Raw genomic sequence first — 20583 nt, forward strand, 5'->3', positions numbered from 1 at the left:
GGGTTCGATCCCTGGGTTGGGAAGATCCCCTGGAAGAGGGTATGGGAACATACTTCAGTGTTCTTGCCTGGAGAATCCCATGGACAGAGGAGCCTGGCAGGCTACAGTCCGTGGGGTCACAAAGAGTTGGACACAACTGAGCAACTAACACTCATGCTGTTCCCTGACCCGCATTTCCCTGAAAGACTTTTACACACACTTCAAAACCCAGTTAGGTCATTCCCTCCTCTAAAACCCATCATCTCTCCCCATCTTCTCTCCTCTGGGTCTCTGCTAACACACCGCAAGCTACTGGACAGAACTCCTGGAGAGCAAGGCTCTTGCTTTTCTCTTCCTGTCTGTTGTTAACCAAGCCCCCTGGTGACTGTTGAGCTTTGAGTAGGAAAGGAGAGAATGTGGTGTGTAAAGTGGGGGACTGTTGTCAGCTAGTGTCCCTGTGTCTCAGTGCGGCGTTGGTTAGAACGCCTGGGGGCCCCCTGGTGGATATGAATGATTCTCTGGGTTCACAGTGGCGCCTGGGAATCTGTATTCATCCAGCAGCCCAGATATTCCTGATGCAGGTGCTTTGCAGCCCTCCTGATGGCAGGGGTGGTACCCAAGGTTGGAACTAGAACCCGATCCCTTCAGTTCCTTATGGCCAGGAGGTCTCCAATATGGCCACAGACAGCTCTTCAGAGGAAGGCCCAGCCTACTGGCCTGAAGAGCTGCCGTCCACAGGGAAGGCAGGAGTGGGCTGGTCCCCAAGGCACCCAGGTTGGCTCAGGACAAGCCTTCCTGGGCCCAGGTGACTCAGACAAAATGACAACTGACCTGGAACAATCAGGGTGTCTTCCTGGAGGTGGTGGTTCTTGGGGAAGGATGTGCTGAGTGGAAGGAACCTGTGTGGGCAAAGGGTGGGAGGTGAGACCCAGCGAGGGCATTCAGGAGGCCAGGGTGGGTGGACATAGTGTGGGAATTTCTGAGACAGAACAAGCAACACCCAGTAAGATGAGGGGCTGGTTTTCTGAAATTGGAGCTCATTGACTTGTGAGGTACTGGGTTCTGAGGGGGAAACAGGCCAGGAAACTCGTGTGGGGCCAGGACAGCCTCAGGAAGGGGCAGGCCCATCAAGGGGCCAGGCCACTTACGGGACAGGCAAGAGGGAGGTGGTGTGGCCTGTGAGTACGGATGGACTGTGGGGCCAGCTGCCACCTAATGGCTGTGTGACCCTGGCCAAGCCATTTGAACCCTCTGTGCCTTGGTTTCCCCATCTGTAAAATGGGACAATGGTATTGCTGGGAGGAGTAACTCAGAGCTGGGCTGTGTAGTTCTGTAGAGACACAGTTTACCCATCTGAGCAGGAGTTGGTAGGGTAAGCCCAGGAAAAAAAGACATGAATGGGTTTGTTAGGAAAGGAGAGAGGGGAGGGAAAACTCCAGGTGGTCCAGGTACACTGACTTATTTGCATATTACCAGGAAGGGGTGGGACTGACTTGATCACTGGCAGCTGGTGGGAGCGAGCCCTTAGAAGGACAAGGAGGGCTGCCGAAGGAGAAGTGTCTGTCTTCATGCCTTCTCCGGGAAGCCGGGGAAGGTTCAGCTGTGGCAGTCACAGGACGGGCTGTCTGTCCATCTCACCCCTCTGGAGTTTGGCCAGGTCCCACTTCCTCATTAGAATGTCTCACCAGCTACTTCACAGGCTCCTTGGGAGGCGTAAATGAAAACAAGTGCTGACAGCAGGGTCGGGCGGCCTGCAGACAGCGAAGGCGGTCTGTGTACGTGTCGGCTGCCAGGGCTGCTGTTGGCAGCATCACTAAGGGCAGGCGGGGATGGGACTGCCGACAGGGCCCCTGTCTGTAGGTGGGCGGGGGCTGCCGAGTTGGATTTGAGGCCTGTGAGTGTGATGAACCCATTGACTGGCTGGGGAGACAGCAAAAGAAGCCTAGCGACGTGGGTCAGGATGGGTGTGTGGGGCCAGAGCCGGTCCTCCAACCTGGGAAGTGTTTCTGCAGCTGCATGAGAGATGGACGCCCTGACTCGGCCCCAGGCTGGTCCCAGCTTGATTCAATTGCAGCCAAAGCTTCACCAGCATGGATTCTCACTGTCCCAGCAGCCAGGGAGGTGAAATCATGTGTCCATTTTGCAGATGTTCAGAGAAGTAAAGCAAGAGACTCTTTCCAGCCACCATGCCATTCCCATGTCGGTCTTCCCCTCCCAGGGAGCTTAGTGAGCTCCCTCTGCCCCCCAAGGGTTTGCCCCCAAGGGCATCTGGATCTGGAGAATGTTGTGGGGAGGACAGAAGACCAAAGCCCCTTCTGCAGACAGCACCCTGAGCCTCAGTAGTGGGGTCACCAGCGTCCAGGCTCTGTTTGGGGGGTAGTAATCCCAAGGGTTGGGACAGGTCCCAGATGAAACAGGCACCACTTTCTGCTGGCCTCCAAGTCCTCTGGGTTCTGGTAGGACACACAGCTTCTCTAGAGGAAAATCGGGGTGTGCTTGAGGGTCTTATGGCTGCAACCCTTGCACCCCTCTTACTCCTCCCCTCAGGGTGGGCCTCTTGGAACCCCGGCCATACAAGGAGGCAGGCTGGAGTTCCAAGGTCATCAGGGAACATGCAAGCTGTTTTCACGGTCCAAGGAGATGGTCTTGCTTGATTCTCAGAGGCACAAGTGCTACCCAGGTCCTTGGGGAGGTACTGAGATCGTTAGGGTGGGGGGATGAGGCCTATCGGGGATGACACCTGTGAAAGACAAAGGCAGGAAGCAGGACCTGGCAGGGATCCAGCCTTGGTCAACCAAGAGCCAAGACGCCCGTCAGAGAGATCCCGTCCCTGTGCCCTGTGACTGGAAACCATCAGCTAACTACCTGCCCCAGAAGTTGTTTCTTGAACGGCGACCCCTGGGACATCTACAAGGTAACCAGGTTTGTCAGCACCATAATTGCACATGTCAGGAAGCCCAACCCATTTTTCCTCCCAAGCGGGGAGATCAGAGTTGTGACTGGAAAGTAAACTCAGTTGACTTTGCCTGGCGCCAGCCATGCGGTCCCAGCACGCGTGCGTGTCTGCACAAAGCCCCAGCGCTGTGTTTGCGCCCCGTTTGTCCTCCCCAAGCAGCCGAGGCCTCGAGATTCTTTCTCTGGGTGACATGAACTTGTCCCTTGGCCCTACCCTCCTGCCTTACCACCCGTACTCCTTGTCAGAGACCATCCTGCAAGGCTGGAGTCTCTGCAAAGATACCAAGCGTGCGCACTCAGTTGCTTCCATCGTGTCCGACTCTGCTACCCCATGGACTGTAGCCCACCAGGCTCCTCTGTCCATGGGATTCTCCAGGCAAGAATACTGGAGTGGGTTGCCATTTCCTTTTCCATGGGATCTTCCCAACCCAGGGATCGAACCTCGGTCTCCGGCATTGCAGGTGAATTCTTTACTCCTGAGCCACCAGGGAAGTCCATTGCAAAGACACCAGCACTCCCCTACTCAAAAGAGGACACTATCCTAAGCTGATGAATGCCCTCCTCATTCACAATCTGGGGCCCCAGTGGTCCCTCCAAAGACGTGGACCAGATAGATGGGGAGAAGATGTAACATGGTCAAGACCTGCTTTGCAGAGGCAGCACGGGCCCTTCTCCAGGGATACAGCCAGCTCTGGGGGTCTGTGGGTGTTGAGGGCTGTCATACGGTGTGGCAAAGCATGGGAGCATCAAATATTCAGATTGCCGGGACTTTCTTTGGAATCACCCCCAGACCAAGTCCCAGCGTGGGGCCTGGGCCTCTGCATTAATTTCCTAGCTCCTAGGTGGAGCTGGTGCACCCTGAAGCTGTCTATGGGGAAAGGGGTGCTAGCATAGGGCTCTGACCCTTCCGAGTGTCTTCCTGTCCGCTGTGAGCAGCCGGGAGGGACCATGGGCCTGTGAATACCACCCCCTCCCAGGGAATCCAAAGGTCCTGGAGGCACGGAAGAGGGAACCTCTTTGAATTTGCACATTTTATTAAGATAATCAGTCATTCCTTAAGTTATTTCTTTGTTAATCAGAAAGCATCTTTGTGGAGAGACCACGCACAGTCTGTATAGTTATATAAAAATACACCAGTCACCTTGCCTCTCCTGAATATGAGCTCCAAGTTGCCCTTCTCCCCAGCGAGGGGGCTAAACCCCATCTTAGGGGGGAGGCCAGGGGAATGTCGGGGTAGCCCCCACCTAAGGGTCCAGTCTGAGGGCATCTCTGGCCACACTGGAGGGCTTTGGGTCACTGGTGCCGAGCAGCCCCAGGTCGTGGCCCCAGCCCCCACGTGTCCTGGCTCTTCCCAGGAGCACGGGGCTCTCACGTCTTCCTCCCTGACCTTGGGCGTGTGCAGTGAGCCCTACAGCACCAGCCATTGCCGAGTCATCACTGTAGGAGGGAAAGGCCTGAGCGAGGGCAGCCGGGCCCCACAGAGTCTCTTTAAGCTGACGGCTGTCAGGTGCTGGTGGTCATTTCCAAGAGCTTAGATGCCTCCCCTTGGCACCTGGCTCGAGGGCTCTGATGTTCCCGAGTCCTGGTCCTGAAGGCGTCGGCGGACGGGTTAGCAGTCTGCCCTGCGGGTGAGGCTCTGGACATGGAGCTGAAAGGCTGCAGTGCAGACGGGCTGGGCCCTCCATCCTCTGCCCTGGGGCACGGGCACCGGGACAGCATGGGCAGGGCTTCTCCTGGCGGCTCCCCAAACACAGCCCACTCTGGCCCTGGCATCGGCATCCAACTTTAGTCCAGTCTCCTGGCCCACCATCCGCTGGAGGTTGCCAGGCTACGGCTCTGGGGGTTAAGCTGCGTGCATTTATTTGAAAGGCTCGCTTTGGAAACAGCCTCCTCCAGGGCTGCCGGGTGTCTGAATAGCCCCCTTCTTCCCTCCTGTGCAGCCAAGGCTGGGATGCCTCCATCCTGCCGATGCTCGGGGTGACCTCGCCTCAGGGGCAGCCAAGGACACGTGCCTTCTTCTCTCCATTGCTGCCTATCTACCTGCCCCCGCCCCCTGCTCCTCCGAGAGCCAGGCCCAAGCTGCCTCCCCAAATAGGTGCTGATAAAATATATGTGTTTATTGGGTGAGTCCCAGCGGCCAGGGTAAACACAGCCCGGGGGCCCTCTCAATAGGGGAGTCCATCCTCTGGCCACCCCAGGGATGGCCCTGGTTCGCCGCCAATGCCACCACCACCCGGGCCGGGCTGCGGGTCAGAGCGGCGCAGGGCCCAGGAGGCCGGGCCCGGGGCGCGGGCACAGCTGCAGCTGCACGCTGGCAGTGAACCAGCAGCGGGGCTGGCCCAGACTGAGGTGCAGGGTGGTGCGGAAGGAGTTGCTGGCGCACTTGGGGAAGATGATGGTGGTGCTGCGGAAGCGCAGGGCGCGGGGTCGCGGCTCCAGGGTCAGCTGGCTGCGGTAGTTGCGCCAAGTGCAGTTGGGGGCGGCCACGATCGTCTCGCTGTAGGCCGTGACCGTGGGCACCGGAGCATAGAAGACCTTGTCCCGGAAGTGCTTCTCCGATGCGTACTTGACCTCAGAATTGCAGCTGGTGGAGGGGAGGACAGGGGTGAGCTCAGGGCCAGGCAGTCAGGTCACGATCAGAGGGCAAGGTGAACATGGAGCAGCCTGGGCTCTTGCAAAATGTCAAGGTCAAAAGGACAAAAAAGGGACCCTGCCGACTCGGAGAAGACTCAAGAAATGGGCCAACTACCTGCCACAGGTGCCCCTGGCGGGATCCTGGACTGGGATTAAACATAGGCTATAAAGGGACATTTGGGGACAATGGGCGGAATTGGACTAGGCAGTGGTCGTGTTTTTAGCTTTCGCTGGTCCGATTTTGGCAAGCTGACCGTCATTATGTGAGAGGATGTCCCTGTTCTCAGGAAGGACACCGGCCGGAGTTATTTAGAGGTTCGAGGTCAGGATGTCGTCATCCTCCTCTCAAACAGGTCAGAAAAAAATGCTTTGTTGATGTAGAATGAGGGAGACTGTGGATGCTCAAGTCAATGAGGGCAATATGGAAACAAGGAGTCAGTTCAACCGGGGCCCCCCATACTCTTCCTGCAACTTTCTTTACATCTGAAATTTTATCAAAGTAAGCTCCCCAGAGTAGCGTCGGCTCCTCTAGATGAGTGAGCCCCTCGCGCTGCCCCGTGCTGAGTTGCTCAGTCCTATCTGACTCTGCAACCCCACAGACTGCAGCCCGCCAGGCTCCTCTGTCCATGGGATTCTCCAGGCAAGAATACCGGAGTGGGTTGCCATGCCCTCCTCCAGGGGTGACCCCCTCACAAGTGGCCAGCTGCTCAGCATCCCCCAGCTCTGCTCCCAGATCATCACACTGGAAGGTAAAGCTGTGGGGAGCGGGGGATTCACCTGTCTCCTTCCCCACCAGATCCTACAGGTGATCCACGGGGGGAGGGAAGCAGACTCCCAAGAGCCCAGGCAGCCCGCAAACACCCTGGCTGGGGCCTCTGATAATAAAAACTAAAAAGGAGAACTTTGGGGGCAGAAAATTCTTTAAAGTAGACCCGTTTGTCTCCTGGGAACATATCCAGAGCTGGAGGAGCAGGAGGCAGAGGGTCCCACATCCCTGACCAGGCTAGAGTGATGTGAACAAATCCATCTGAGCATGCCATGGATACGGGGGCTAGACCCACGGACCTCAGACTGCACCTTCTGGAAGCCTGAGCCCCAGAAGCCCTCTTAGGAGGGCAGATGGCTGGAGAAAAGCACCTGAGGGGGTGGGGTTATTGTTCAGTTGTGTCTGACTCTTTGTGACCCCACGGACTGCAGCACGCCAGGCTTCCCTGTCCTTCACTATCTCCCAGAGCTTGCTCAAGCTCGTGCCCATCGAGTCGGTGATGCCATCCAGCCATCTCATCCTCTGTCGCCCCCTTCTCCTGCCCTCAGTCTTTCCCAGCATCAGGGTCTTTGGTTCCCTTAGCTCAGCAGTGCAGGTGCCACTTGAGATACCCTGTGATGGGAGGGCACCTAATACACTTCTGGGCAATGGCTCCTTGGGGGATAAAGGGGAAAATTTATAACAATCAGCCAGGTTGGGGGTAAAGGGCCTGGGACGGGGAGATAACGGGTGTGGACAGTAAGGGCCGCAGAGTCTCTCCAAGTCACAGCCATGCCTCCTCGGGGAGCATCACCCAGAAGGGCTGCCTAAAGCGAGGGGAACCTGCCAAAACCCCCAGCCTGGCCCCCCACCCATCCCACCCCACCCCACCCCTACCCAGCCCAGCAGCCCCACTCACCGGATCTCCGGTGTGGGTTCTGGGTTCACCTCAATGCTCTCCCCAAAGAACACAGGCAGCATCCGGGGCCTCATCTCTCGTGCCGGGGTGCTCGGGGGGTGGGCTGGGGGCTGTGGGGAGAGCCAGGGATGCAGGGTCACGTGAGCAGCCCTTCAGCACTACAGCCTCAGCTCCCTGATGGACACAAGAGGAGCTCCGCATACCCTTCCAGTCCTGGCTTTCCTGGAAACCTGCTTCTGCAGGGTCCATCAGGAAGCCCACCCCAGCGTCCCTCTGTGGAATCCAAGCACTCTGATGCCCACTCACCCACTGGCCTGCCCCCCCCACCAACCACCTGGTTCTCAGGCGTCACTATAAGGGGACGTGGTCATGGCCTCTTTCTATAGTGCCCAGGCCACCTGAGCCCCAAGAGCCAGGCTCAGAGCCCTGTAGAACTGAGAACCCTCTCAAGGAGCCCCTGAGCCCAAGCCTCGCGAGCTGCCCCCCAGGGTGACATGGCAGGACGGAGCTCTGCGATGGGCTGAAAACCGCACTCATCAAGGCAAGAGTTTCCAGCCCTTCTTGGTGCGTGGCTGTGGGTCCCTCATTCAAATCCTTCACAAGATCCTCTCTGGCCTCACCTGGATGAGGGATCACAGCAGTGGACACTCTTTGAGCGCGAGCTGCACCAGGCACTGCTCTGAGCCCCCCGTGTACCCATTCGTTCATTCATGGGACGGAGCTGTTACTACCATCCCTGTTATATAGATGCTAAAACTGAAGCCCAGAGTGGCCAAGTAACTTGCCTGAGGCCACACAGCGAGGAAGGGGCAGAGCTGGTGGCCTAGCTGCCAAGCCTGTGCCCTCGCCCGTGTCCCCCACTGCCTCTCAATGCCCACAAGACCGGCGCTGCAGCCCCAAGACATGACCTGTCACCCCGTGCTCACAGCAAGCTTGCCCTCATGCACAGGATCTCAGAGCCGCCTATCCAGGCCCATATCCAGCTAGCCTTGGCCACATTCCAGGCTGCTTCTGCACGTTGGCTTATGCTGTTCTCAGTACTGGGAATGTCCTTTCCTTTCTCTCTGACTTGGTCTAAGGTGACAACTCAGAAACCAGCTTCCTGTCTTCCCGAACATCTTCTGTGGGGTCCCTGGAGCTCCCACCTGCTGGTCTCCATTGCTGCGACCCCTTTGTGTGTCTGTCACCCCCACGCCATGAGCACCTTAAGATTCAGGACCAGAGGCCCACTCTATGCCCAGTGCCTGGCACCTTTCAGACCCCGTGCTGTCCAAAGGCAGGACCTCACGTGCAAAGCAGCACCCTGCTCCCCCACACACTTGTGAGCCCGAGCCAGCCCCATGCCTGTCTTTTAATCTGCTATCTGCCTATGGATGTGGTCACCGAAGCCGCCTCCTCAGCTGATCACAGTGTCCCCAGAATACAGGCCGATGAAGGACCACAGGAAGAAAATACCCAAGACTTGGACAAACAAGGGGTTCCCCACAGGCCCCCAGCAGCTGTCCTCAGGGTGGTCCCATCTCTCCTTTGCTGGGCGTGGCAGGTAGAATAATGTCTCCCAAAATGTGAGGTCCTAATGCCCAGTTCCCGGGAATGTGCAACCTTACAGGGCAAAAGGGACTTTGTAGGTGTGATTAAGGATCTTGAGATGGGAAGACTGTCATGGAGTATCCCGTGTCTGCCCCACCCCCCATCATCACAATGGTCCTTATAAGTGAAAAAGGGAGTGAGCAGGGCAGAGTCAGAAAGATTGAGGACATTACCCTGCTGTCTTAAGGATGGAGGATGGGACCACCAGCCAAGGAACATGGGTGGGAAAGGCAAGGATTCTCCTTGAAGGAGAATCCCCTAGAAGGTGGGAAAGGCAAGGATTCTCCCCTAGAGTATTTGGAAAGAACGCGTGGGTGTGTGCTCATTCGCTTCAGTTGCGCCCGAATCTATGTGACCCTATAGACTGTAGCCTGCCAGACTCCTCTGTCCATGGGGATTCTCGAGGCAAGAATACTGGAGAGGGTTGCCATGCCCTCCTCCAGGGGATCTTCCCAACCCAGGGATCGAACCGGCACCTCTTAGTTCTCCTGCTTTGGCAGGCAGGTTCTTTACCACTGGCGCCAGCTGGGAAGCCCCCAGAGAGGATGCCATGCCCAAATCCTTGCTTTTATTAATAGCCTGTGAGACCCATTGCAGACGGCTGGCCTTTGGAACTGTGAGGTATCCTTTGCATTTATTCTGATTTTGCTTATTTGTTTTTGACTGTGCCGGGCCTTTCTCACAGCACACGCGCTCTTCGGTGGCCTCAGTCTTCTCCAGTTGTGGCCCATGGGCTTGGTTGCCTGACAGCATGTGGGATCTTAGCTCCCTGACCAAGGATAGAACCCACGTCCCCTGCATTGGTAGGCAGATTCTTAACCACTGGACCACCAGGGAAGTCCCTGGAACTGTAAGCTATCGAGTCCGAGCTGTTTCAAGCCACTATGTGTGTAGCCATTTGTTAAAGCAGCGATAGGGGGCTAATACGTCATGTGACCTGGCAAGCAACTCCCCACTCGGGGTTGCAGCCTCCTGGTCCCCAAAGTGGGGTGACAGGAGCACCTGCCTCACGGGCTGTAGTGAGGACTGCAGGATTCAAAGTGCGTAAATGAGTGGGACTGTGCCTGGCACTGAGCAAGCTCCGTGTAAGTGTGGGCTTGTATTCTGAATGCTTTTCATAAAGGGTCAAGAGGCAGGGGTGAGTGATCCTCTCCAGAGAGAGGTCAATCCACATCCCCTTTTTAAGATTGAGACAACCCTGCTCTGACCTGCCAGAAGCAAGCATGCATCATTCAGGAGATTTAAGTTTAAATATGAAATAGTGATAGGAATTCCCAGGTGGTCCAGTGGTTAAGATTCCACACTCACTGCCGAGGGCCCCGGTTCAATCCCTGGTTGGGGAACTAAGATCCCTCAAGCTATGCAGTACAGTCAAAATTTTAAAGAAAGAAAATAATTTTTTAAAGTGACAAGATTTTAGAACTTTGGGTGTTCTCCATGGCTCTGCGAACTCAGCACTGACCTCAGCTATAAAACTCCATGACTTGATGTTCGTAAAAACCATACTCTCTCCCTGCAAGACTCTCTGAAAGTATGAAAGTGATCATGTTAGTTGCTCAGTCATTTCTGACTCTTGGCGACTCTATGGACTGTGTAGCCCACCAGGCTCCTCTGTTCATGGGATTCTCCAGGCAAGAATACTGGAGTGGTGAGCCATTCCTTATCTGAAGTATGGCACTCCCCCAAATGTGTGCAGTGGTTTGCTGAGCACCTACTGTGTGCCGAACACCTACTGTGCACCAGATCCTGTGTGGGTTGGATGAATCACAGTGCCTCCCAGGATTTGTCTTGTGGGACAGAAGAGGAGAGAGGAAGATGCAGGCATGCAAGGGGCTGTGGATACAGGTGCTAAGGTTTTTGGTGGCATCTCTAGGTGGAAAGGTAGAGGGAGGAAGGGGTAGCCTGCTACTGGTTTTCATCACCCACCACCCCCCACGCCCCCACCCCATCCCCGCCCCGCCCCCACTCCCCACCCCTATGAAAGAACAGTTCCTAAGCTCAGAAGCAGAGAGTACTTCTTTGGGAGGTAATGAAGAACCAGGTACCACCATCCCTCTCAGGTTCACTCAAGCATCCTAATGAGAGCTGAGTTCATGTTTGGGGCCCCATTCTGGCCAGATTTCACTCCCTGACTGGCTGCCAACAGAGGGAACTAGGCTGACTTTACAGGCTGGGCCAGGAAGCTGGCACTCTGGGCATCATTGTCCCGAGGGCCCCGGTGAAAAACAGCTAAAATCCGTCCCACCCAGGAGTGCCATACAAGAGCTGGGGGAAGCTACTGAAAACCCAGACGGAGGCTGGCATCCAGGGATCTGGGCCACAGGACAGCTGCAGACCACCCCCGCAGGGTTCCAGGGGCCCATGCAGCTCCTAGGTGCCCCACAGCTGCCTGCCTGGCCCCAGAAGCTCGGGGCTCAGTCTTGCAGCTACAGTGGCGGGCCAGGAAGGCAAGCCGCCAACCTTGCAAAAGCAGCTCACCCAATCCCCCACCCCAGCCCCCGGACACCCCCATGGGAGCCACCAGGATGAGGGCAGGCTGTGGAGAGGGTTGGGGCACACAGGCCCAGGGGACCTTTGCTGCTGCACCTGCTCGCCTGGCCAGGCCACGTGGAACGAAGAACACTCCCAGGCACCTTGCTCCCCTCACCACTCCCCAACCCCAGGCGCAGCCACAGGCCAGCTTGTTCCCCTAAAGGCCCAGGTGCTTGCTCCACTATGAAGAGGACCCACTGAGAGATGCCTTCGCCCAGGGAACCTGCACACTGTGCCTCAGTTTGTCCATCTGTACAATGGGATTATGCCATTTGTGAAGCCCACAGTCCGGGGTACCCAGGTGCAGGCTGGTTAGTGTCCCCTTGAAGCCCTGGGGGGCAGGGCCAGAGGAAAAGCAGCTGAGACTCCGGGGCAGAGGAGCAGAGAGGCTGAAGGCTGGATCCCCATCTCCCAGACACCACGCCCTCCACCTTAGGATAGTAACACAGTTGGACCAGCCCCCAACTCCTTCTGGGCACCAGAAGAGCCCCATTCTAGGCTGGGGAGGGGGCTGGCCTGGCTCCCTGGTCTCCTGGGCAGGCAGGGCATCTGCGTGGGGACCAGGGAGGACTTCAGAGAAAGCAGGACCCAGAGAGCAGTGAGTTGCGGCTGCCCTCTGCCCGCCAGGCCCCATCTGCCTCGCCCAGTGATTCATGTGCGAGGATAAATACTGGAAGTAAAAATACACATGGGCGTCTGGAGCGCTGCCGTCTCTGGCTGCTGTACACAGCACGGCCCACAGGACAGCAACGAAAGATAAGTGCTGCTGGGCTGTGAGGGCTCTGTGCCGTGTGGTGACAGCCCAGCCTGACCGGGGGTCCCAGCCCGGCTGGCGGGGACAGCTAGGGGCAGCACAGGGGCGTTTGTCCCCAGGCTGGGTGTCCCACAGCGGCCCCTCACCTGCCACTGCATGGAACGTGGCTAGAGCCACGTGTGTCCCATGAAACTTTCTGCTCAGCCAGGGGGTATCAAGCCCCCATCAGTGGAGAGCGAGTGGCAGGAGGAAGGGTCCAGGGAGACCCCACACTGGCGTGGGGGCGGGGCACCCTCATCAAAGCCATGGGGAACCTTTGTGAGGGCTGAAACGGACCTTCCCAAGGCTGCTGACCTACCTGGTGGCCACAGTTTCTACTGCGATCAGAATTAAACTGATGATCTTCAGCATGTTTGGGGAGTTGAGACCAAAAGCTCCCTTGGTGGGCTATGGTGGACGGTAGCCTTCACCCATGAGGAAAGCGATTCAAGAAGGGGTTATTTATGCCCCAAGAATCCTCATCCTTTTTATGAAAGGCCTTGGGGATTGGTGGTCAATTCTGGGTTGGTGTGGGAAGGGGCGGCAGCAGGGGCAGGGGGCTCCCAAAGGCTAGTTGCACAACACAGAACAACAGAGGAGGTGAGCGGGGCCAGGCTGGGGAGCCAAGGGGACCCCAAATGGTCCAGGGGCTGACACTCAGAGAGTGAACCTGAGCCAAGCTATAGAGCACAGGTTGGAGGCAGGGCTGAAGGACAGGCCTGCTCCCCAAGACAAGTGACCAGAGGGGCCCAAGCGACAGGAGGGTGCTGGCTTGGCTTGTGACCCCCACAAATATATAAGTGTGTGAGTCACTCAGTCCTGTCCGACTCTCAGCGAGCCCACGGACTGTATGTAGCCCACCAGGCTCCTCTGTCCATGGAATTCTCCAGGCAAGAATATTGGAGTGGGTTGCCATGCCCTTCTCGAGAAGATCTTCCCAACCCAGGAATTGAACCCTGGTCTCCTGCATTGCAGGCAGATTCTTTACTGTCTGAGCCACCAGGGAAGCCCCCACAAAAGTATGTTCACATCTTACTTTCTGGGACCTGGGGGTGTGACCCTCCTTGGAAATAGGGTCTTTAAGTAAGGAAGATCAAGTTAAGATGAGGTCCCACTGGGTGGGGGTGGGGCCTGATTCAATACAGCGGGGTCCTTATAAAAAGAGGGAGCTTTGGACACGGGATATACAGAGGGAAGAAAGTCCCTGGGGATGGTGGCGTGTGTCTACAAGCCGAGGCACACTGAGGCTGGCAGTCACCACCAGAAGCTGGGACAGGCACATGAATGGGTTCTTCCCTAGAAGCTCTGGAGGGACGGTGGACCTGCTGACACCTGGGTCTCAGACTTGTGGCCTCTTTGTACTATATCCCTCCCCCGACAGGGAGGCCAGCAGTCCCAGGGCGAAAAGGACAGACCCATCTCTGGGTGCCCCTCCACCGGGTGCCACTTTCCCAGGATGGTGGCTCCTGATCGCTCCCTCACCCGCAGAGCACTTGGCAGGGCAAGGGCCTATTTATCTTCTTTTCACACTAAGGCTCCAGGTGGAGCTTCTCAGACAGGTGAGCCTTTCACAGAGAAGCGGGGCTGTCAGAGAGGTTGCTGGGTTTCCGCTGGAGGCCGCTGTGTCCAGGATTAAGCAGATGGGGGCTGAAAGGAGGCGCCAGGGTTTCTGGCTCCTCACAGCCTTTCTTCCTTCACACAGGCTCCTCCCTCCATGGGCTGACACACCCGTTCTCTTCCTTTGACCCTGCTTAGGCAACTGCGCTGGTCAAGGACACACCTGTGGGCCTGCTAGGGGGCCAGGAGGCTGACCTTGTTGTCTTCACAGTCTGCCATACACCTAACCTTCCATTTTTCTCTTCATTTGTCCATCTGCTCGTCTGTCCATCCCATTCATCCATCTGTCCATCTACCCATCCATCCGTGTGTCCATCCATCCATCTATTATCCATTGTCCATTCATCCACCCATTTGTCCATCCATCCTTCTCTCCACATATGCATTCATCTGCCCATCCTCCCATCTGTCCATCCATCCATCCATTCATTTGTCCATACATTCTGTCCAATCTGGGCTCTAGTTCCCAGAGAGGGAACTCCCTTCCCTCTCTGCCCTCCTCCTTGGTTTCATCAACACAGACCAGAAACAGAAATGAGAAAATCCAAGTGTCCTTGGGTGGAGGGCTCTGGGGGCCCAGCCAAGATCCCAAGTGGCGGCTGTGACCAAGATTTCCAAGAGCTGGGCGGCAGCCCCAGGAAATTTTCAAAGATAGGGCAAAAACAGCCCACTCCCCATCACCAATTCTACCTGGATCTGGCCCCAAGGGCTGCCCTCAGAATCCAGGTCCAGGGAACCAGCACCTCATTCTTCGGGAAATTCTCCAGCGGGCCACTCAGGCATACACTCGATGTATAAACAGACCCCAGGAGATGAGATGGGGGTGACGGGGCCCACAACACTGGCTGCTAGAGAACCCACATCCGTATCTGAGGGGTAGCAGCTCAGACTGCCACCTCTGGTCACAGGGAGGGCGAGCCCTTCATCTGCCACAGGTGGGTAACCTCTCATCTCCCCCACCCCATGGCGGCTGTCCCCTCCAGTGGGCACCCAGAGATCATGACTTGAGGTCCCAATGCCATCTGCACCCTCCCTAAGAGCGGTAAAGAGGGGACAGGGCTAGCTGCCCGAACTGCCCAGGTTAACTTGGAGGGGCGGGTATCTGCCACACACACTCACTCAGCCCTCCTGGCAACATAAGCCTCTCCCCCATGATGCCCCCAAAGTCCCCCAGCTCCTTCCAGGCAGCACAGGGAGTCGGGGGGGGAAGTACATGGGAGCTGGCGGTCCAGGGCCTGGGAGCTTGAAGGTGGTACAGACGGCTTCTGTCCTGTTCCTGGCTGTATCCCTCAGCGGGCCTGGCTTAAATATTCGAAGGATGAACGCAGCTGACAGGCAGAGCCTGGCTGGCCCAGCAGGCGGCCTTGGCTGTCCCGGTGTCCTGCAGGTGAGCGGGGTCCCACCGCGTGGAGGTAAGACCTCCTTCCGCCCTCCACAGAACCTGTTACACGCGGGCCCCTCTCAGTCAAGTCTCTGATTTGGGTTTCTAAATTTGGGGGAGTCTGGGAACTCATGAGGCTCGCAAAAAATGAAAATGAAACAGCCACAAGTCCATTCTTAAAAGACCAAATGAAATTTTACTTTCTGGCCTCAGCCGGGTCTACAAGTCCCTGTATTGGCCTTGGCTGGCCTCACTGCGGCCGCTCAACCACGCCGGCTTGCTCCTGCCTCAGGGCCTTTGCGCTGGCCATTCCCTTGGACTGACACACGTCTCAGGCCTATGACCATGAGGGCCACTCTCATTTTTCTGGTTTCCATTAACTGTCACTTCCCTGACCACCCTGTCCACTCGCACCCAGCTCTTTAAGGGCACTTAACAGTCGCAAAGAGTCAGACACGACTGAGCGACTGAACTGAACTGAACAGTCCGTCTAGTGTTGTATCATGTATTCAAGTTGGTGACTGTCTCTCCCACTAGAATGTCAGTTCCATGGTGGCAGGGACCTTTGGTGGAATGATTCCCAGATCTTCCTTTGGCTTGAAAATCGCTAGAAATATTACCATTTTTGCTTCAAAGAGTGGGCAAGAAAAAAGAAAAAAACCTATGGTCAAGATAGGGTGGTGGTTGGAGGTTCACTCACACCCAGCCTGGTCCCCAGTGCCTTTTAGGTCTTGGGGGGCAGTGTTGCAGCCAGCCAGTTACCCTACATCCATGGGGTACTGTCCAGAAGGTAAGTTTAACTTATTCGCAAAAAAAGTAGGGGGAGAGGGGACCTCTTTGTAGAGGGTGAGCAAATTTAACATGCACGTCCAGCATGATAAATACGGTGACGAGCCTGTGAGGACCTCAGTGACCTGGGGGTGGGGACAGACCTGCAGCTCACCCCACCCCCTTCCACCCGCTGGGGCGTGTGGCACCAATGTTGACCGGGAAGGCAGTGCCGGGAACAGGGTGTCAGAACAGAGGTGTCTATCCCAGGCTGAACCCCAGGCCCACACGGGGTGCCAAGGCAAACCCGGCTCTGTGTGGAGTCAGCCTCTTCCTGGGCATTTGAAACTACTGGCTCCAAAATGCAGGAGAAATTTCTGTCCTTCTGTGCAAGATTGGCAGCTGGTATTTTTGCCTACATCTGCTCCCGGGAAACATTCTCAGTGAGTGTGTGTGTGTGTGTGTGTGAAGTCACTTCGGTCATGTCCGACTCTTTGTGACCCTATGGACTGTAGCCCACCAGGCTCCTCTGTCCCTGGGATTCTCCAGGCAAGAATACCAGAGCGGGTTGCCATTTCCTCCTCCAAGGGATCTTCCCAACCCAGGGATCAAACCCACATCTCTTATGTCTCCTGTGCTGGCTGGCGGGTTCTTTACCACTGGCGCCACCTGGGAAGCCCCCCAGTCAACTATACTCCAATAAAAAATTTAAAAATAAAAAATATTAAACAAAAAAATAAAGTATGTTAAAAAAGTTTTTAATAAAATTTTAAAACCCACGCAGATAGTTAATTAGCCACACAATGAAAAGTAGGATAATGCAAGGTTTAAGTGTAGATGCTCCAGAGCCCAGTTTCCTGGGTTCTAATCCAGCAAAGTCACTGACCTCTCTGTGCCTCAGTCTCCCCCTCTGGAAAATGGATCTAACAAGAGCACCAACATACTTCATAGGGATATCATGAAAATGAAATGAGTTGGCAGAAGAGCTTTAGGACAGTTCTTAGCACATGGGAAGGCTGTCTAAATGCAGATGTCATTACCTGTGCAGACAAAGCCCCAGGTCTTGCCCTCAAGCCAAATTAAAAAGATTAGAGACAGCTCAGTTCCATATCTGGCATCTAGTTAGCAAGGAGAGGGAAAAATAAAGTCAACCAGGACAGCCAAGACAAGTAAGCCGGGTGCGCTGTTCCTGTGGCTGCCCCTGGCAGGCAGGAAAAGCATCCAGAAAACCTTCTATAAGGCAAATTCTGGGTGACCCAAACAGTAAAGGGGAAGCCTGGTTTTCCGCCCCTATCCTCCAAGCCGCACTGTGTAGGACACCAGAGGAACTGAGTCCCAATGCGAGCAGCCCAAATAACCCCCATTCAGCAGTGCCAGGTCTGAGACACTCGTGCAGGAGAGCTGGCACATTCGGATAACAGGATCAGTTTCTCTGCCAACAGCCGGGGTTACACCTATCGATCCCTGGAAGTCCGGAACGCCTCTCCCACCCCCTCACCCACAAAGAGAGAGCAAAGTTCAAATTCAGCACATAATTTTGGTCTAAGACAGGGGTTTCCCAAACTTTGCTGCACTAGGATCGCCTGGGGAGGTTTTAAAAATCCTGATGTCCAGTTCTCAGCCTCTAATAAATCAAATGAGAATGTCTCGAAGTACGAGGTGGGTATGGGAATTTTTTTTCTTTTTTTAATCTCCCAGAGGTTCCCATGTCCTCCCAAGTTTGGAACCCACTGGAGCAAAGGACAAGGGAGACACCAGCGACATTCCTGTCTGTAGGCGGGAGGCGGGAGAGCCATTCCTTTCGGTTCTGGGGAGATTTTCCAATGAGCGGGATGCATTTACTGCCTTGTGAGGGACCAAGCACTGCCGGGGGCCCCAGGAAAGTGCTGCCAGGCTGGAGTTGTGCTAGTACACCCATGAAAGCATGCAGAGAACTGCAAGGACGGGGAGATGCCACCCGGACTGGGAGCAGCCTCCAGATCTGTTTGTCATTCCTCAAATCAGAAGGCACCCAATCCCGCCCGCTTGGCTCCCGCCTGCCGAGGACGGGGTGGGGTGGGGGGGAACCCAGTCTCAGCCCAGCCACCAAGCGGGGAGACCCTGGCAGTCCACCTGAAGGTCCCACCGCCTTTGGCAAGAGGTAAAACTCTTGCGCCTCCGGACCTGGGGTTCCAGCCTTCCCCAGGCACCGCCTCAACTCCACGTCAACATCCCTCAAAATCCTGAGGAGGAAGGGTTCCTGTCTGGGTTTGGTTTTAAAAAAAAAAAAAAAAAAGGCTTTCACGTTGGCAGCACAAGGGGAACAGTAAACAGGGAACCTGGGTCCATTGCTGCAGCCTGGGGCTCCAGCTCACCTCTGGGAAGCCAACCTCTTTGAGAATTTCAGACGGTCCTCACCCCCTGTTCTTTTACTGCTGACAATAAGACTCCCTGGAGAGGCCGGCAGCCAGGGAGAGATCTGCAGGGACCAGGCTGGCCCACCCCCACCTAGGCGCCTCGATCCCCACCTGGGGAGCATGGCTGTCACTTGGGACACCTTCTTGGCTGGGGGGATGCCGGGATGAACCCAGGCCCGGCTCCTGAAGTACCCCGTCTCCTTGGGGGGTTGTGGGGGCAGGCACTGCCCCCCTTTCTGCCCGAAGGTGCGTGCTTACCGCTCTGGCCTCGCCGGGTCCGGGGGCCTCAGAGGAGGCGCCGGCGCCCCCCGCGCGGGCGTCAAGGATGCCAGGCGCCAACGAGTAGAAGGGCGGGCTGGGGCTGGGGCTGGGGGGTAGCCCGGAGTCGGGGCTGTCCAGCACACCCTCCCGGCTCTTCTCCTTGAGGCTCTCCTCCATGCCCTGCAGATGCAGGTGGCCCACCATGTCTGGGGGGCGCGGGGCGCAGGCCCCCGGCTCCTCGGGGGGCTCCTCCACCGCGCTCCGGGGCCCGGGGCGGGCGGGCTAGCGGCGGCGGCGGGGCGAGGGCTGCGCGCGCCCGGGACCTGCAGGCAGAGCCGAGGGGCGGCGCGTCAGGCCCCGGGGCTCCCAGAGCCCCCGGGTTCCCCGACCGGCCGGGCCGTGCGCGCCGCGTTCAGGAGGGGCCGGCGGTCGGGCGCCCGGCTCTGCGCGCTCGGGACGGCCGCCTCGCCGCGCTGCCACGCCGGGCCTGCCGCCCGTCCGCCGCCGCTGGCCGCGCTCCAGCCACGCCGGGCCCGGCCTCGTCTCTGCGCTCCACCGCCCGCGGCCCGGCCCAGCCCGAGGCGCACGCCGCCGCGAGGCCCTCTCCGCACCTTCCCGGCCGCGCCTCCTTTTCTAGGCGCCTCCTCCTCCCTCCTCTCCTCCTCCCGGCCCACCCCGCCTGCGGCCTCCTCCGCGGTGGGCAACCGCCCCGGCCGGCGCCTCCACCAGCCCGCGCCCGGGGGACTGCACAGCTCGACGTTATGTGTGTTGTAGTCGCTCAGTCGTGTCTGACTTTGTGCGACCCCATGGCCTGTAGCCAGCCAGGCTCCTCTGTCCATGGGGATTCTCCAGGCAAGAACAGTGGAGTGGGTTGCTATCCCAGCTCCAGCGGATCTTCCCAACCCAGGGATTGAACCCAGGTCTCCTGCATTGTTGCAGGTAGATTCCTTACCATCTGAGCTACCTGAGAAGCCCTACAAGCCTCCGGAACAAACACCCCAGTGGCAGCACTAGGGGGTGATTCATGGGGTCCTCAAGCCATCCTAAGTAACATCTGTAGTAGTAGTCGTCCCAATAAAAGAATCTTCAGAGATCTCTGTTTTAGAAAGTCTGTAACTTACAATGGAAGGGGCAAAAACAAGATGCTTAAACGCTCACCAGGCTTCAAGACCTGTTCCTTGGCTTCTCTCTTTCCAACGAAACTGTCCACCCCTCTGTTTACCTTCTAAGATAGGAACCAGTGGCCAGGGGCACTTGTGTCTCCATCATCGATCATACGAGGCCAACACACTGAGCCTTTGGAAGTGGACATCACTGAGTGAAAATGGGGCTGGGGGAGGTGACCGGGAGATTAGAATTATGTCCTGACTCCTCCAGCATTTTGCTGGGTGCCTAGTTTCTTCCCAGGCTTCCCTGGTGGCTCAGAGGGTAAAGCGTCTGCCTGCAATGCAGGAGCCCTGGGTTTGATCCCTGGGTTGGGAAGATCCCCTGGAGAAGGAAATGGCAACCCACTCCAGTATTCTTGCCTGGAGAATCCCATGGACAGAAGAGCCCGGTGGGCTACAGTCCACGGGATCGCAGAGTCGGACATGACTGAGCGACTTCACTTTCACTTTAGTTTCTTCCAAGCAGGTTCTTGCTCGCTGACAAAGGTCTCACCCGTCTTTCCCCTGTTTTCCTTCCTTCCTTGCTTCTCTTTCTTCAGGTGACTAACAAAGGGGTCCTTACATTTCCAGCTCCCACCCACACATCTACCCACACAGATACTTCCACACCATCCCCAGGTGAGCCAGCCTTCCATTCTGAAAGTGGGGACTTCAGATGACTGATAAAGGGGATCCTTACCTTTTTAGCTCCCACCCGCTGAGCCACTCCACAACACCTCCATGTGATCCAACCTTCCATTCTGAAAGCAGGGAGCCCAGGGGTACCTGCAGGTTGCTTTGAAAGAACCAAAGGACTGTGGAAGAGGCTCATATTCTAGCTAAGGGAACAGAGGTGGCAGGGAAGGTG

At 56.8% G+C, this 20583-nt stretch overlaps 1 protein-coding gene across 1 annotated transcript; it reads right to left on the reverse strand.

The window, feature by feature from the left end:
• Window positions 1-3950: 3950 nt before the first annotated feature.
• Window positions 3951-19177, reverse strand: RFLNA (refilin A). The gene is made up of 3 exons (XM_004017315.6): window positions 18568-19177; window positions 7233-7342; window positions 3951-5518 (listed from the first exon to the last, which is right to left on the reverse strand). The coding sequence occupies exons 1-3, from the start codon at window positions 18772-18774 to the stop codon at window positions 5185-5187; spliced, it is 651 nt and encodes a 216-aa protein (XP_004017364.2). The 5' UTR covers window positions 18775-19177; the 3' UTR covers window positions 3951-5184.
• Between the last annotated feature and the right edge of the window lie 1406 nt (window positions 19178-20583).

This window comes from Ovis aries, chromosome 17 (genome assembly GCF_016772045.2).
Source record: "Ovis aries strain OAR_USU_Benz2616 breed Rambouillet chromosome 17, ARS-UI_Ramb_v3.0, whole genome shotgun sequence".
Classification (NCBI taxonomy): Eukaryota; Metazoa; Chordata; class Mammalia; order Artiodactyla; family Bovidae; genus Ovis; species Ovis aries.